At 40.4% G+C, this 16,001-nt stretch overlaps 2 protein-coding genes across 4 annotated transcripts in view; both read right to left on the bottom strand.

Annotated features, from left to right (window-relative positions):
- Positions 1-7,422, bottom strand: part of lasp1 (LIM and SH3 protein 1) — a 28,869-nt gene extending 21,447 nt beyond the window's left edge. The window contains exon 1 of the mRNA XM_086176184.1: positions 7,099-7,422. Coding sequence (XP_086032310.1) covers positions 7,099-7,167 — 69 coding nt within the window. The 5' untranslated portion in view covers positions 7,168-7,422. The remainder of the gene's footprint in view (positions 1-7,098) is intronic.
- A 500-nt stretch (positions 7,423-7,922) lies between these two features.
- On the bottom strand, positions 7,923-14,785 carry LOC147217435 (plexin domain-containing protein 1-like). 3 transcript variants are annotated; one of them, XM_086176171.1, is made up of 14 exons: positions 14,638-14,785; positions 13,292-13,467; positions 12,887-13,030; positions 11,177-11,246; positions 10,944-11,066; positions 10,738-10,856; positions 10,553-10,652; positions 10,379-10,474; positions 10,211-10,292; positions 10,080-10,140; positions 9,879-9,987; positions 9,676-9,711; positions 8,861-9,015; positions 7,923-8,780 (listed from the first exon to the last, which is right to left on the bottom strand). In XM_086176171.1, exons 1-14 carry the CDS (start codon positions 14,783-14,785, stop codon positions 8,667-8,669), a joined length of 1,533 nt encoding a protein of 510 aa, XP_086032297.1. In that variant the 3' UTR covers positions 7,923-8,666. The 3 variants fall into 3 exon arrangements, with proteins under 3 accessions (XP_086032297.1, XP_086032298.1, XP_086032299.1); XM_086176172.1 differs by lacking the exon at positions 9,676-9,711; XM_086176173.1 differs by lacking the exons at positions 13,292-13,467; positions 14,638-14,785 and having other exon boundaries at positions 12,887-13,218.
- Positions 14,786-16,001: the final 1,216 nt, after the last annotated feature.

The raw sequence follows: 16,001 nt of genomic DNA, 5'->3' as shown, positions 1-16,001 counted from the left end.
CTCTCCCATGTGTGGCATCTTATTAACTCTTTATGGCAGTTACAGTGGAGCATTGACAGCTGATGGACGTTCTCCACTTTCCACTTCAGTCACTAAATGAAACCATGACAGATAGAGCATTCAACCATTTTTGGTGCTGAGAGTTAGGCTTTATGCTGTGTTATATCTCACTTTTTTGTGAAAACAAAACCAGTGGACCAAGAACTCTTAGACAGCGTGACAACACTTTTAAGTTTGTTTCTTTTTTTAGCCCCTAAAATTCATCTGACTACTTCTGAATGGTGATATGCAGTGTTGATTTCTTCTCAGTACTGGATACTGGTATTTATGAAGCTTCTTTTTATTTGTATATTTTTTTTTTATACTTACTCAAATTTATACTAAAGGGACAATCGTATTTTAATGACTATCCAAAGAGATCATTATAATAATTGAAGTTATTTCTTTTTTGATGTAATCATTTACAACTATATCTTAATGTGAATGCACAGGCATAGGGAAACCGAATTGAAGATAAATAGGTGAAATAAACAACAATTGGTGTTCCAGCAGGTTAACCCAGCTCTTTGATGCCAAGACAACCAGGCAGTCAGATTGAAAATGAGGACACTGCAGAGATGTAGCCCTAGAAATACCCATTAAAAAAACAACACTGTCTCCCACCATCAGTGCAGCCCAAGGGCATGTGTGCATGCATTTCCATGTGTGTGTCTGTGTGTATAAAAATGAATATTGATTGTATGCTTGTGCTGTAAGTTATGTATTGTATTGCATGATGTGTGAGAATCAGCAGAGATCCAAAGAGCCAAGGCTGCACTCATGAGGAAAAAAATATGCTCACTCAGCCTTACAGCTTCCGTTTTGTGAAAACCAAGTGTAAATCGGCCTGGAAATAAAACCCTGAAGATAAATTCAATTCAATTAAATAATTTCATTCGTGTCCATTTAAAAATTAAAAATTTTGATGTAAACGACAATTGCTCTTACCAGCAGCGGAGACAGCAATACAATTTTAATTTACAAACTCATATTTCAATTATAACAATACTATTGTTTTAGGCAGACAGACATTGATCTAAAAAGTTATTTTCTCATGCTTTTTGCATGCTTTTATGATATAAAAGGTAATTTGATTTTAGAAATATATTTGCCTTCCTATTCATAATGAGTAAAATGTGGGCATTATCAGAAGCAGGCAATGTAATACAAACGATAGCTGGATACAAGACAATCCAGTTAGTGGCTGAAGGGAACATACTGTTGGCATGTTGAAGCAACCCTTTCTTCCTCAGCACTGGTGTGTGAGATGGACAGAACATGTTACTGCTCTGGGCTGTCGGACCACAGGAACATGTTAACCTAACCTTTATGATCATTTGACTGAAAAGATGTAATAATTAAATTACTCCCTAATGTTTGAAAGCAGGGGCCAATATATGCCAAAGATCAGTTCAGTTCCACCACATGCATTGATGAGATTAGAGATGCAGGAATCAAAACTTTCATTTATATTCCTGTTACATTTTAACTAACTTTAACCACAGTTCAAACGAGAAACATATAAATTTAAATTGTGGTTGAGTGACCTCTGTGAAAACGATCGTGTCATTTTTTTTTCAATTCTGCTTGGTCTTACCTGCATCATCTTGCACCCATCATCATACAAGATTTCAACAGCTTCTCTAACTGGTTCCAGTGAATGCTGAATTGTGCAATTTTTGAAACGCTCATCCCAACATGGTTAACAAAATGCTACCAAATTTAGCATTTAACAAGTGCAACAATAACTCTTTTTATGTAATTGTTTATACATTGACATGAAAAGATCCACAGCAACTCCCAAAGCCAGACGAACCACTACCTGTGACACTAGAGGTACTATGTTGTTTAAATATTCAGAATGGCCAGCCAATCAGGAAGATATTAGTTCACTTGTGTCTCACCAGCTGTTAAAACTAGAATTCTCAAGTTGAAAGTAAAACCACTGCTTTTGCCATATTGTCATTTATCAATTATTTACCAACAGTTCTTTTTAGAAAAGTAGTAGAATAAGTTTGGCAATATATAACTATTTATATGTTAATATCTCATCATCAACAGCAGCAATGGCTGAACGTTTTCTTGTCTCCTTTTCACCCAAAGTGAACAACTGACACCAACTGAAGACATTTTAGCCAGACAAGAGAATTTAAAAAAGAATATTGATCAATGACTGAGTTTGTGATGTTGACTTCCTCCTTTTCAATATTATCATGCAATGTTTAATTAGGAAATAAACAGCAACAGGAGCCATTCATGCAGTAGACAAGACAGAGAACATATAGAAAAGCAATGGCAAACAAGCAGCAAGATGAGCAAGGTGGCTGATAAAATAGCCATGTACTATCAGGAAGCTTAACATAGGCAGTTTTACTGCAGGATTGTGTGAGTGAGTGTGTGTGTCTGTGTGTGTGTGTGTCACAGGCAGTCAGCAAAGAATTGAAGATTATTGTATGCAATGTTATAAATGATATCATAAAACCATGAACTCCCACCAATGGTTTAAGTGTGACGGGCAGCCAAATTGCATTTTACACTGTATGTCCATCTGAATCCCCTCCATTAGTTTCATATGCAAGGGATTCACAGGTAACCGATCAATCACAGCCAGTTACTGCTTGATACAAATGCTGGCAGATAGCTAATACCAAGAAAAAAAAAAGGCCAACACCAGTGGCATTTCTGCAAACAGTGGATGGACTCTGCCACATAAGTGGATTGAACACCCTGGATTGTATGTCTATTTCAAAAGATGACCAAAATGAGCAATTAAGGCTTTCAAAAAGGAAAAATTATGTTAGTGCAACTTCTGATGGCATCTGGTAGCAGCATGTTGTCTGTGTCAAGCTACGTCCAACATTCCATTACAATGAGTGGTGTAGGTCTAACTGATTGTTTCCACAGGCAAAGCTGGTTCTGTAGCCATTAACACCCCCTGCAAATCTGGCCAGATTTCAGTGGAACCGCACTACTTCAGGTCTGATTTGCATGGGTATGCCAGACTAGCTCCGACTTGCTCTGACGTGGCTGATATTGTTTATGAATCTGTTTAAATAAGAATACGGTATTTTATGAAAAAATAAAACACAAATTGGTTAGTCCATGTTAAATGAATCTAAATGGTCCATTAATATTGGTAACCATAAAATGTTCCCAACTATCACAGAACTTTTGGAATTCCCTTGAGAATCTACTGAAATGTTTCATAACTCTAATATAAATAAGTGGCTACTGACCACAACCAACACATTTAAGATCATGGACAACAGTAAAGATTAGTCATTATGACACAATTAACTATGTCACAATAATGGCACCCCACACACACACATACACAGAAACAGGACAATTACAGAAGCTCAGCCCAAGTGTGAGTGCAAACACATTTGCACGATATAGAACACGCCTAAAGGTAGAGTACCTACAAAGGAAACCAACTCATCAAACCACATTGGTTAATTACTGGCCAACCTGATGGCTTTCATTTTATCCGTGCCAAGGGCTTTACTGCTTGCAAGCCGACAGACGGTGATTTGAACAGACCATTCCCACAACTGTGTCAAGTGTACACCACGCACTTGACACAATTCCATAACAGCACGAACTAAAATGTAGTAATCCACACACTGAAATTACAATTAGAAAAAAAAATCCCTGAGGGGCATATGAAGTTAAAATGAGCACAGTCTAGGTAATTTGTTAAAACATTTAATCCGATACTTACTAGTAAACTTGATTGAAACTTGAAGACTTATTTGTATTTATTGATTTATTTAGAGTGGATTAAAAAGCAACCCCCCTCCCTCCTTTAATAAACATAAAGAGAAGTACATAGATGCTCAGCTGCTTCTGAATGTAATGTGCATTTTAAATTGTGACTCATTAACAAGGAGATGACTGGTGATGAATGGACATATTCCTCACCTCTTTTGGCATTTAGACTGCATGAATCAGCTCTGAAAATAGTCTGTCTAAATATAGTCAAGGTGGCCAATTTCCATAAAACTGGGTTCAGATGAAAAGCTTTCTTAGTAGATGCCCAGAGAGCAACTGCATGCAAAGTGTTAAGCATACGCAATATGACAATTTTTCCCTTAGACAAACTATAAACCCCTGACTACATGTAAGGTAATTTTGTAAGCCTTCGTTGAATGGATAAAAAAATATGAATATTGGTAGTTATTGTGATAACCAGTTTCCAGATTCCATCTATTACACAATTAAGGCAATGCAGAAATAGACAACCTGGGTACGATGATATGCTAACCCTTAATCCCTGTTACCAGTTAATTCTATGGTTGTGAAAAACCCATCTGAACTGAAGTTCGAATAAGTCAAATATAACAAGATGTGCCAATAAAACAACAATGCAGATAGAGTGCAAAGTTCCCACAACTTCATTGTAAGCAAGCCAGTCAACCAGGCCCAGACATCTGGCAATCTTTAGAAATGTATCTTTTTTTTGTCTTGTAGGAGTAACCACTCATTTTCAAGTAAAATCTTATTGCCATCTGTTCAAAGTAAGACAGGCGAACCTATGACACAAAACTTTACTCAAGCTTCCTGAAGATGGACATATCTTTAAGATGAGCAAGTGAACCAGAGGTAAAACCACAAACTACAAAATAAGTAACCTCTTCAATAATCTTGTCAGGACACAAAATATTTCAAGGTTTTATATCACAAGATTTTTTCAATATGTCTTTATGATTGATAATCACATCTGTAGTTAAAAAAACAAACAAAAATGCTGGATTTATCTACCATCTTTCTGCCTCATAGTTTTGCATAGAAATCAACCTGCATCTTTTTCCTTGGAATTAGGAATACATTCAAGAGCTAGAAAGCAGAGACAAGAGCCAGTTAAAATTGACCTACAGAAAAAAATATTTAAGTTTAAGCTCATCCCGTATAACTTTACTTAAAGCGCAACATTGATTAGAATGTGTTTTAACAAAGTAGGACAAAGAGGGCCAACAACACGGACTACAACTTGATGCTATGACACATTTGTCTCAATTAACACATTACATTTTTTAAAGTTTCAAAGGAGGAAACTTACTCTGCTTTTTTGATTGCCAAATTGAATCTCATACTAACTACAATGGCATACTTCCTTGTTTTGAGCTTCATGTCTCGATCAAAAATCTACCCTCAGCTCAAGCCATTTTAGCTGACATGGGCCAGACACACCCTCAGGTTCAACTACTAAATATGGACATCTGTCCTCATTACTTTCAATAAGCATTTTGCTGGCGTTAAATGGAGACCAGTATGAAGAGGAAACCAGTCACGAGCAACAAGAGCCCAAACCAAAATTCACTTCCTGTCTTTACATGTGTTCAGCTGCATGCTGTCATTGTTGAGCCCAGCCTTGCTATACAGGAAAAGTGTGAATTGGAAAGACAAACAAGCCTTTGTTTCTCAGTCCTTACACAGAATATAATATGAGACAAAAAATGTCAGGTATAATTGTTCATCGCGAGCTGAGAATACCATTGCAGCGGTGGTAGAAACCGTTGATTTCGCTGCATTCACCTGTGCTACCCTTGCACACATATGGAAAATAACCTTCTGCAGATGCGGTCTCGTCTGCTTTTCGCGTAAAAAAAGGACAAGAAGTGTGTGCCATGGGGAGGGAAACGGGAGGTTGTTTTGGCGTGTCTGAAGGGTTGAGTGCTGATGCGGAATGGCAGCAAAGACAGACGACAGGCCAGCTCCTCTCCTGCACTGAGTTCAGAGTAGGGAGACAGACAGCACAGCAGGCCTCTGACAGAGCACGTTTTATAGGAGTGTCTGTTTGCTGGAATGTGCCATGCTCTCTTCAGGCTACACGGTCAATCAAGCTGCACTTGTGGCAGTTTTGGGCTCACCTTTTAACATGTAAACGTGAGCACAAAGTAGGGTTTTTGTGAGATAAATAAATTCCCGACCTTAGCATTTGTGGAAAACATTAGTCATGTTGTAGCCCACAACACAGCTGAGTGGTGATGAATCCAATCAGGTATTGATGTTACTTAAGATAATGTGCAGCATGGGCTCTTTGTCTGCCTCCCTTTTCTGACAATCTGGACAGATAAGTATGTCTTGACAGGGATTTATTTTCAGCGATCATTTAGACGTCCATTAGACAAATTATCTACTTGCCTGAAGCGCTGTGGCCCTGAAACAGACCACACCCACAGCTGGGGAGAAGTGACTTACAGACATGCTTCAACTCGTAGGTCATTTATTTCAAAGTTACTGCCTAACGTTCGAGAAATTCCACTGTGCACACATTGTGACCACCCGAAAAGTTGGAAAACGTGAATTTCCTACATCACTTATGACTTAGGTCGCTGTTTCCTGTCCAATGTCAAAGTCCAAATGGATACGATTGATGAGATTATCACCTCGGTCTGAGATTAGGCTGCTGCGTTTGACTTGGTACGAATTGAAGCGACTCGATTATCCATCCCCGTCTGGGATTAACCGGGGGAATTGGACACCGACACAAATCTGTCCACGCTGCGCTCGGAAGTGGTTCCACAAGAAAAGACAGACGAACGGTCTATATTCATCTATGCTAGTGTAAACTCTGAATTCGTTAAATAAACATGCATTTCTCAGGCAACGCTAAACCATTTGGCTTGGACCAACTTTTCCGGGTGAAGTGTTAGCCAACGTTATCAGCCTTCCTCAAAGCAGCGGTGCCAGGCGGGCCCAGACCAGAATGAGATGTCTTTCCTTCACACGTTATCAATAGCACTACCTCACATTACCCCACGACGAAAACGTATAAATGCAATATTTGCTCTTTCAAGCCACACACTACCAATTGCACTAAACTCATTTTTGAGCGATGCGGACGTCGTGTTAGCTAGCGGCTAGCTCGACTAGCTAGCGAAATACCTGTGCTGTTGGGGTGTGCAATTCATTCACAAAAAAGAAAAAATGTGTAAGGTGTCATTTTGGGGCAAGCTAAAATAGTTTCCGCACAGACGAAATTCACAAATATGTGTGGGGTTACATTTAAACGAACAATATGAACTGATATTGGAAAAATAAACATATTCTTACCTTGTCCAGACAATTCACTTTTTCCGTGGGGTAGACGACTAGCTTACATCTGCTACACAACGGATTCATGTTGGAGGAATGCTCTTCTAGCTAGTTAGCACGGATTTTGCCGATGATACCGGTTATACGTATAAACTGACGAGTTTTCGCGTTTTAAAAAAGATAGCTACGGGATACGACAACAAGCCGCGGAATGACACCGAAGTGATTGCTGGCAGCAAATCCAGGAGGTTGTTGTTGTCTTTAGAGCCGCACAGCTGGCTGTCAGTCCGCTAACCAGACACGGAAATCGCGCTCCCGCCGTCCCCCCTCCCTTCCTCCTCTCAATTGCTCGTCCCCGAGTAGAAAGGGCAGCCAGTGTGGGAGGTGCCCCTCTTTTTACTCGGATTATAATTTAACCTCACAACATCTGTGGATGGCACGTATTAATCCAAGATTCCTGTAACAACGGTATGGCTTGAAAATCCCAGCCTAGCTAAACGCAATCTCAGCACTTCTTCAGCCATATGAATCCACGTAGTTCGACCCAGGTCAATTTTCTACGTGTCTGTTTTTACTGCTCTTCCTCTTTTTGCCAAGTCTTGTGAGGATTTTTTATTTATTTATGGGGGACGTGTGGGTCGGATGAAACAAGTGTTCCTGAATCACATTTTGCACATCTGCCACGTTCACTGCGATTTCTATTTGACGTCTACTTTGGTTAGGCTGACACCTGCTGACCGTTGAGCAGCAGCTTTTTTGCATCTTGCCAATGCACACCGGTGAACAAACGTGAAAATAGTAAGAATAGTAAAAAGATGAAGTACTTAATAGGAACCGACAAATACTTTTTGCAGTTTAATAAAACAGTTTGGTTGCAGTCAGATGGATAACTTTCAAAATAACAAGCAAGGTGAGATTCATGGACATACATATTTTTTTATGGAAGACAGAACATGCCTGATGTTTTTCTGTTGTCAAGATGTCCAGGGTTTTACATTCATTTCACAGTTCATGAGAGTTTTTTTTGTGGGGGGGGAGCCCAGTTTATTCATATAAAGTCATAAAGAAAGTAATTGCAACTAAAATAACATACATCATTCTGCTTCAATCTGCAGCTATACTGCTGAACTGCTTTGAAATGTAAGGGTAATATGTTTAACTTTGAAACAAACAAGTGCTAGTTGAATCTAACAATGTAACTTGTTAGACACACTGTTGCCTGTAACTCTACAGGCAACAGTGTGTCACTGCAGCGCGGGGAGGCTCAAATCAGTTTCTCCCTAATGTTTGAACAGCCCCCAAGGCCTTGCGGTCACTAAGACAGCTCATGAGCATGAGCGGGGTCGGAACTGTTAGATTGAGAGACTTCTGTCTTTACTTCCCCTTCTAAACAACAGAACTGTAGATTACTTTCCATGCTGCAGCCGTGAGACGGCCTACCAAATGTCCTGCAGGCTGCACACATACAGCGCGGCGCAAGTCAAATTTCAAAGTGACAAATAATATAATTGGCTTGGAACTGTAAATGTTTGGAGAAATCATTTCAATGCAAACATCGGGGGGATTCCAAATTTCCGGTCATGATCTCAACACGGCCCGGTTTCAACAATGCTGCCCTTATCGTGGCCCTCTCCTTCCACTTCTGTGTAGCCCGGCTGTTTCTTTTGAAACCTGAGGGAAGGCCAGTAGTTCTTGCGTCGCTAGGGGGAATCAAAGAAAGAACATTTAACAATGAATTATTTTGAGAATAAGTTTGGGCGTGGTTGTAATGCTTGCTTACCTGGATAAGATAGAGTGGTGATGCAGCCGGCTGGCAGTTTATGAGAAAGGCCACGAGTATCATGGCCAAGAGTAACACCAGAGCTGCTGCTATACCAGCTATCACACCTGTGTTCACCCATCCATCATTCTTAGTGGAAGAATCTTTCTTAACATCTGTATCCAAGACAAAGACACATTAAAAATTGCTTTTTTAGGCTCAATTAGTCTCAAAATTACAATGCGATCATGTGGATATAATGCTGATGTTTCTATTAAACCTACCATGGTAAATGAGCCATCATCAGTATTTGTATATTTTGTTTTAGCAAAGCCTGACATTGGGTTAGGTTTTAAACAAAATCTTAACAAATAAAAAATTCCTTTCACTCAGCAACAGAGGCCCAGCAGCCTTATTTACGCACAAAGTTGCTAAGACAGCATTTATCAGTCACCATGTTGGACATCTCACAATTTTCTTTTCATTTTGTGTGATTAAATTATTGGCTTAAAACTGATTTTAGCTAACAATTTTCTTATAAACAAAGAGCATCGTTTATGTTGGATGTGCTGAGACTGGCCTGTTAGTCTGCATGCATGCAACATTTCTCATGTCTCTGGCTTGTTTATTTGGGGATTTGGGTTATGAAAAGTGGGGGAACCCCCTCCCCTAGCAAGCCCAGGCCAGATGGGTGAAAATTTTAATGACATGACACATGCTGTGCTGCTCTTGAAAAATTAAGACTTTAGTCTGGAATACAGTGACCCCTATGGCCAGAGAGGCTGCTAAAGTAAACAAAAATGCAAAGTTCACCCTTAATAACCTCTGTAGCTCACCATTGCCTGTCTTTAGTGTATGATGTTTGACATTCTCTGTAAATTGAGAGAAATATGGAAATTTCCATACATGAGAAAATGTACATATTTTCATTAAGCGTCTACATTTTCCATTTTTAAAATGTCAGTCCAATTTATTTTTTTATGCTATGCCAGTATTGCTGATTTTCCAATGTTGGGACAGGAGAATGAGTCATCCTTACCATCACGCTTGCAGCCATTTTGCAGTGTGGGAATGGAGGTCACATCCTCAGTCTCGGGTGTAATAGAACTGTCACTCCTAGAGTAATCCTCACAGACTGCACCTTTGCTCTGGCCATTGGGAGCATATGAACTTACATTTTGACATGCATAAATGCATAATAATAAAAAAACAACCTTTGTCAATTCTTGACAGACAATACCTCCTCTGCGCAGCCATAGTCCAGCCACTCTTGTCTGTGCCGGTCCATCCCATCCGAACACCTGAAATATATGCAGTACACATGAATGTGGTTTAGGACCACACAAAACAAGCACTGAGTGCTCCACTCACCTCTGGAGTACATTACACCAACTACAGCCAGAGGTTTTGTTGGATGACAGGCAGAGCTCGCAGCTGTTGTGTTGCAAGCATGCTGAGCAGAAGATTGCAAGAAATTATGGCCGGTTATACTCCAAATGTTTTCAGTACTGATGGGAGATATAGGTGCTGATGTCTTACTGGGCAGTGCAGTGAACTCAACAGCAGAGTAGTTGGTGATCTTTTTGGTGTCTAACTCAATACGGTGGTACTCATAAATCGTCTGGCGTTGTACATCTGTATGTGGGAGACCAGTGGGTTAAATATCATATTAAAAAAGAAATCTGACAAAACAAGAAGGAAACAATTTCTAACCTGACGACGGGGGGGATGGAGCTATCGCCATGAAGGCATCCGACAAACCAGCCTTCACCGGATGTTCAGCTGAAGTAATTGCATCCAATGACAGTGGCATCTGGAGGGAAACAGAAATGCCCACGCATGACAAAAAATGGAGAGCAATGTGTATGCGAATGAAAAAATGAAGAAGTGCCTCTCACATCTCTGTAACTAAATACGATGTTTCCTGTTTTATATAGCGCCGCCTGAAAGGTGAAGCCCCCCTCCGACTCCTTGCCTGGAATTCTGACCCGCTCCCACTGGACCACAAACACCTCTCCTGAAAACAGTGAATGTGATGCAGGGTATGAAATAAAACCAGACATTTAAAGGACTATAGGACATGTAAAAACAAATGGAATCATACCAGTATCCATATATTGCACTGTGGAATCTTTGGAGTAGCTTGGGTCAAAATTACCCATTAGAGGGGCAATATACTGTGTTGTGGTCAGCATACGGTGACTGAGGTCCCCTGTGAAGATGAAGCCTGGAGGTGGGCAGATGGATAAATATGTAAGACTTGTGGCAAAGCAGATATCCTCAGTTCTTCTCCAAGAAAAGGTTACTTCAAGCATCTGTTACCAAATCAAAATGTACCTCCTGTTGCTATGGTAATCTGCCTCAAGTTGTGTCCATAAAAAGGAAAGTCAAATGTCAGGGCAACCAGCTGCAAAGAGAAAAAAAGATGAGGAAGGGAGCTGTAGTGATACAGTTCTATTACTTGTCACTCAACAATACGACACAGAACCAAGAAGATTAAGACAGTCTGCTGACATAATGCTCTTTCAAGTCATGCTAAAACCCGAATCGTTTCCCAACCAAGGAGAATGGGACAGAGCAATTTTGAATTGTAATTTGTCATCATAAAGAGGAAACAAAAGGGGCCTTTATATATGAGTGAAGGATCAACCTTAATCTCTATTTAGGGACATGATTTACCAGAACACAATTCGCACTTCTGATTTTAAATCCAGCATAATGGTTGGTAGTTTTTAAAAGGTGCCTGTGGGTTTACCCGTTTGTTCACAAGACTTTGCAAAAACTTCAAGGCTGATTATAGTGGAGGTTTAAAGCACTGGTCAAGGAGGATTTCATCTAAATTTGAGCGACCTCTGTTCGAAATAGTAAAAAAAACTGTCTTTAATAGTTCTATAAGCCCTTCTTTTATGATGGATTATGCAAAGGCCAGGTTGATTCTCATGGAGAATGGGGTGAAGACAGAACCCATTAAATGTTTTATCCTAATGCCAACAGTTCAATCAATTTCGTAGGATGCACTTAATGAGCATGGAGACATGAGCTCCACAGAGTTCACATCTAGTTAGGTATATGATTAACCTTGCATATGAATTAGATTGTGCCCAGACTTGAAGGAGGGACATCATGACCAGGAAAACTAGTGCTCTGTCACCTAGCTGTACTGAGCCGGGCGGGCCGTATCACTTCGTCTTACATTGATACGTTGTATCTTTGCAAAACAACACATTTCCACATTGCTCAATTTACAGTGTGATGCAACTATTTGGTAATCTAGTTCTGGTCAAGTTTGTGCAAACTTGGCTTTGTAGAAGTTCACAAAGGTAACAGGGATTCAATGTGGCAAAACAAATTGGACATGTACTAAAATGGACAACACCTATTTTAATTATCCTTCTCATGATCAGCAAGATAAGCAAGACCTTGCTGTATCCCTTGTAACTGACATTTGCATGAGTCCATTTTTTGTACCATAAAACACAAAATAAATGCATCTTTCATCATTGTTGATACTTGATAAGAACAGATTGTAGAACAGACCAGGTCATGGCTGGGCAGGTGTTGATACATCTGACAGACCTGTGGCTTCCTCCACTTGAATCGTTTACTGTCTCCCACATGGTGACATCAGTCGCTGATTTACTTTTTCATCCCACTTCCCTTCACATGTAGTGCTGAGGACAGACTATCAGCTGGACTTCCTCTTGGTTTTCCTCCCCTTCTCTATTCTCAGTTGAGGTTGCTTTTGACATTATTCATTGTTCTGTCAGTATTTCCATCATATATGCAAAGAAGAATTTGTCTGACGTAATTGTTACTTAATTCCTGAGCAACTGTGTGGCCAACTCATTGTCATGCGTATATTAGTCACATACCGTATAAACATCTGCACCAGTAATAGTTTGTTTCACACAATAAAACAGAGGGTGGGGGTCCATTTATGATTCTTTCATGAATCCAATTCTAACCATTTCTGCTGCGCAATAGAAATTACAACATGGAGTCCATTTTTTTCTGATTCAGTGGGGTATTTCACACTGTGAGACTCACTGAGGCCTGTTTGTACGAATTTGACAAAATGCCATGGACTCGAACTTGACCATGCCGGGCGTCACTCATGTCGAACCATAGATCCCGTGTGCGCTGGTCCTCAGGCCCAGAGATACGCCATGTGTAATATTTGCCAGAATCCTCCTTCCACACAGAACACAAACAAACAAACAAAAAAGACAGATAACACTTTTTAACAATGTGTCTGTTCACCGGTCACAATGGAACAGAAGGTTCAGTTAAATGATATGTTCTCATGTGGTTCTCGAAGAGAGTGGAAAGAGGCACATAAAACTTTCCGAAAGAGGGCAGTGTTTAACTCCAACAAAAACAAAGTGAAATTATGAAACATAATAAGTGAATCAATCCATTAGTCATGTGAAAACACAGTGGTGCAGGACTCACCGCTACACGTGTCATGTTGTTTGGCAAGGTGTCAATAGCTAGTCCTCCACCCAAAGCTGCTCTGTTTATTCTAGAACGGCCTGAGGATGACCTCTGGGCTCCATGATCCTCTGATTCCATCCTTGTGCCTTCGCCTCTAGCTGAATCATCAGTTTGCTGAGATATCACACCGTACTCTGCTCAAAACAATAAATAACGGGTTAGTATGTTGTGCCCATCATCTTGTATAGATTTAAGGACAAGCATCAAGTTGTGTAGTCGTCTAAAATCTCAGTATTCCTATTCTCCCTTTTCAAAATGTCCCAGACAATAGGCCAACTTTTCAAATCCTAGTTTTATGTTAACTGCTAAAATGATCTTCTCAGTTCTGGTTGTGTTTCCCAGAGATATTTGGAATTACTGCACAGCTTTCCTTTGAAATGGACAATATCATTGTTGACTGATAAAAATAAATGCTACTCTAATTGTGATTTATGACAAACTATTAAAGACTTCAAACATTGTAAACCTTATTTTGTGAGTTGCCTGGGGAAGGTAAAATTTTGAGTGTCTTGAGTCATGACTTCATTCTTTTACACCTTCTGTACTAAGCTGGGAGTTTCTTTTCACACCAAACTGTGCTGTTCTTTGGAGACCAGGGCTTGGATGTGAACCTGAAGACATTTTGGGAAGCTGAAATGAGCTTTTAAAAGTAACTTCTTTTGAAAGGGACAAAAAATGCCTTGCTTTCAGTTTGCAAAAACTTGAACTGGCATATCTAAGAGATCTTTCTATTGTTTACAAAGTAAATGAGAATAGTTGGAAGATGATCCCCCACTGAGGATTAAAATGCTTAGTTGTATTAAAATTTTGACTAATTCTTCCGGATACATTATTAAGGGAGTGTATTGCGAAATAGATTCCTAGCAAGTCAAGAAATCATAAATGCCAAATAGCGCGCTGGTCTTTATTGGCGTTTTCTCTTGAAATTAAATGACCGATTTGTCTTAAGAACAAAACTGGGAGTTTGACGGTGCCATTGCGTACCAATCGGATTTGGTGGCGGCGTTTATAACATATTACGGTTAAATTTGTTGCGGCCTTTTGGTGCCATTACGGGATACATTTGTGACGTCACGCAGCCTATATAAACGCATGGCTAACGTCATTGAACCAGCGGTGTGTTTGACCTAACCCTAATTACATTCTTGCCTCCTGTACTTATCGCTTTCTGTTTTCGGCTTTCAGTTAGCTACAGGAGGTCTCCGAAGTAAGGCCGGCGACGTGAACGAACGTAAGAAAAAAAAGCCATGGCGATAAACACCCGCCGTTTCAGTTTCCCGTCGGAGACACCGTGCATGTCCCACCGTGGTCGGCTTGGCCGCCGCGAAGAGTTCGTCTCTGTCGCACCGGTGTCTTTGTCGGGCCTTGAAAAAAAACTGAACAGAGTAATTTGAGCGGGTCGATGCTGCCTGACCTCCGAATGGTCTTGCTGGGATGGCCGAGCTCAAACATTCGACGAGACTCTCAACCCGAAAGCCTTGTTTTTTTGGTGCAATGTTGGCATTCAAGCCGGGTTTCGTGCTAACACGTTTCTATACCTAATTCAGGAACGAAATGCGCCACAGCGCCACTCCTGGTCGGCAGGGGTACTGCAGCGCTGCGGGCCACGTCGTATATCCCGGCTCATCTGATTTAAAATGAGCAGTATTTTTGCAGGAGTTCATGTGGACGAAGTATGGATCTTCGTAATCTGTTTATTTTTTCACTTTAGGACGGGCGTCGACTCAAAGAGCATTCGCTCGAAGAGTCAAAAAGCTAGCCAGCAAGTGAACTACGTGGTGGATGTTAAAGTTGGTATTACTGGCAACACTAGCATTCATGGCTAGCAGCAGCAACCCGCCCTCTTCAAGAAGGTTTCTCGTAAAACGTCCGCGCAGTCAAAGTTTAAACCTGATGTCAACAAAATTCGTTTTTCACAGCCGCCTCACTGCACGATTTGATTGCATGTATTGTCTCCGCGAACCAAGTGTTCAGTAAACGCCAGCTGCTGTTTTGCTCCTCAAACTTAAATGGTTCCAAATCCCACGCAGTCCTAAAAACCTCTTGGTAGTTTTCAATTTCAATCCATTGATTCAATTTTGTAACAGTTTGCTCACAACGTGGTTAAGTAGCTGTTTTACTAATCCTCTTCGGCTAAATCCTTTACCTGGTGCATGTTCAACACAGTGGGAAAACTTTTAAGAGTATTTGTCTGGGAGTTAACTTGCATTGATATCAGTGGGTCCACTTGTACACTGATAACTGACGTGGTCTTCTTCCGACTTTCAACATCACCTCAACACACATGGTTTTATTTGAATTCTAAAAATGACACTGAATGGTATGTGACCCAGTTTAGATAGGATCTCCAGGAAATGTGCCAATGAATTTGGTTATTCTCAAGATTGCGCCAAGTCCGCCATGACATCATGTGTCCGTGTTTTCTGGGGTTTTATTATTGCGTGTTCACTTCTCGCATGCATACGTCTCTCCTTCCTAACATTTGATTGCTTGTGACAACAAACTGCCTGCAACATCATCCCCTCTGCGTTGTTGATTTGCACATGTTTAGTGATGTAAGAATGGGGAGAGCCTAGTGAGTGCAGACCGCTGCCAAAAAACTGAAAAACAGGGAAACAAATCTAATTATATTAGATCTCTCATAATTCTATTTGGCCACATTGTCAAA

Source organism: Fistularia commersonii, chromosome 28 (assembly GCF_037954325.1).
Source record: "Fistularia commersonii isolate RoL2024-O1a breed Wild chromosome 28, RoL_Fcom_v1.0, whole genome shotgun sequence".
In the NCBI taxonomy this organism is placed as follows: domain Eukaryota; kingdom Metazoa; phylum Chordata; class Actinopteri; order Syngnathiformes; family Fistulariidae; genus Fistularia; species Fistularia commersonii.
The sequence above is the reverse complement of the archived record's forward strand: the minus strand, read 5'-3'. Positions and strand labels throughout refer to the sequence as shown.

What these genes read in the sequence shown, in the direction of transcription:
- LOC147217435 (XM_086176171.1), bottom strand. Translation starts at nt 14,785, where the DNA reads ATGTTTGAGCTCGGCCATCCCAGCAAGACCATTCGGAGGTCAGGCAGC. An exon ending in TCCATCCCCCCCGTCGTCAG is followed by an intron (nt 10,475 to 10,552) that starts GTTAGAAATTGT and finishes TCCCACATACAG; the next exon opens with ATGTACAACGCCAGACGATT. An exon ending in TGGTGTAATGTACTCCAGAG is followed by an intron (nt 10,141 to 10,210) that starts GTGAGTGGAGCA and finishes CATATATTTCAG; the next exon opens with GTGTTCGGATGGGATGGACC.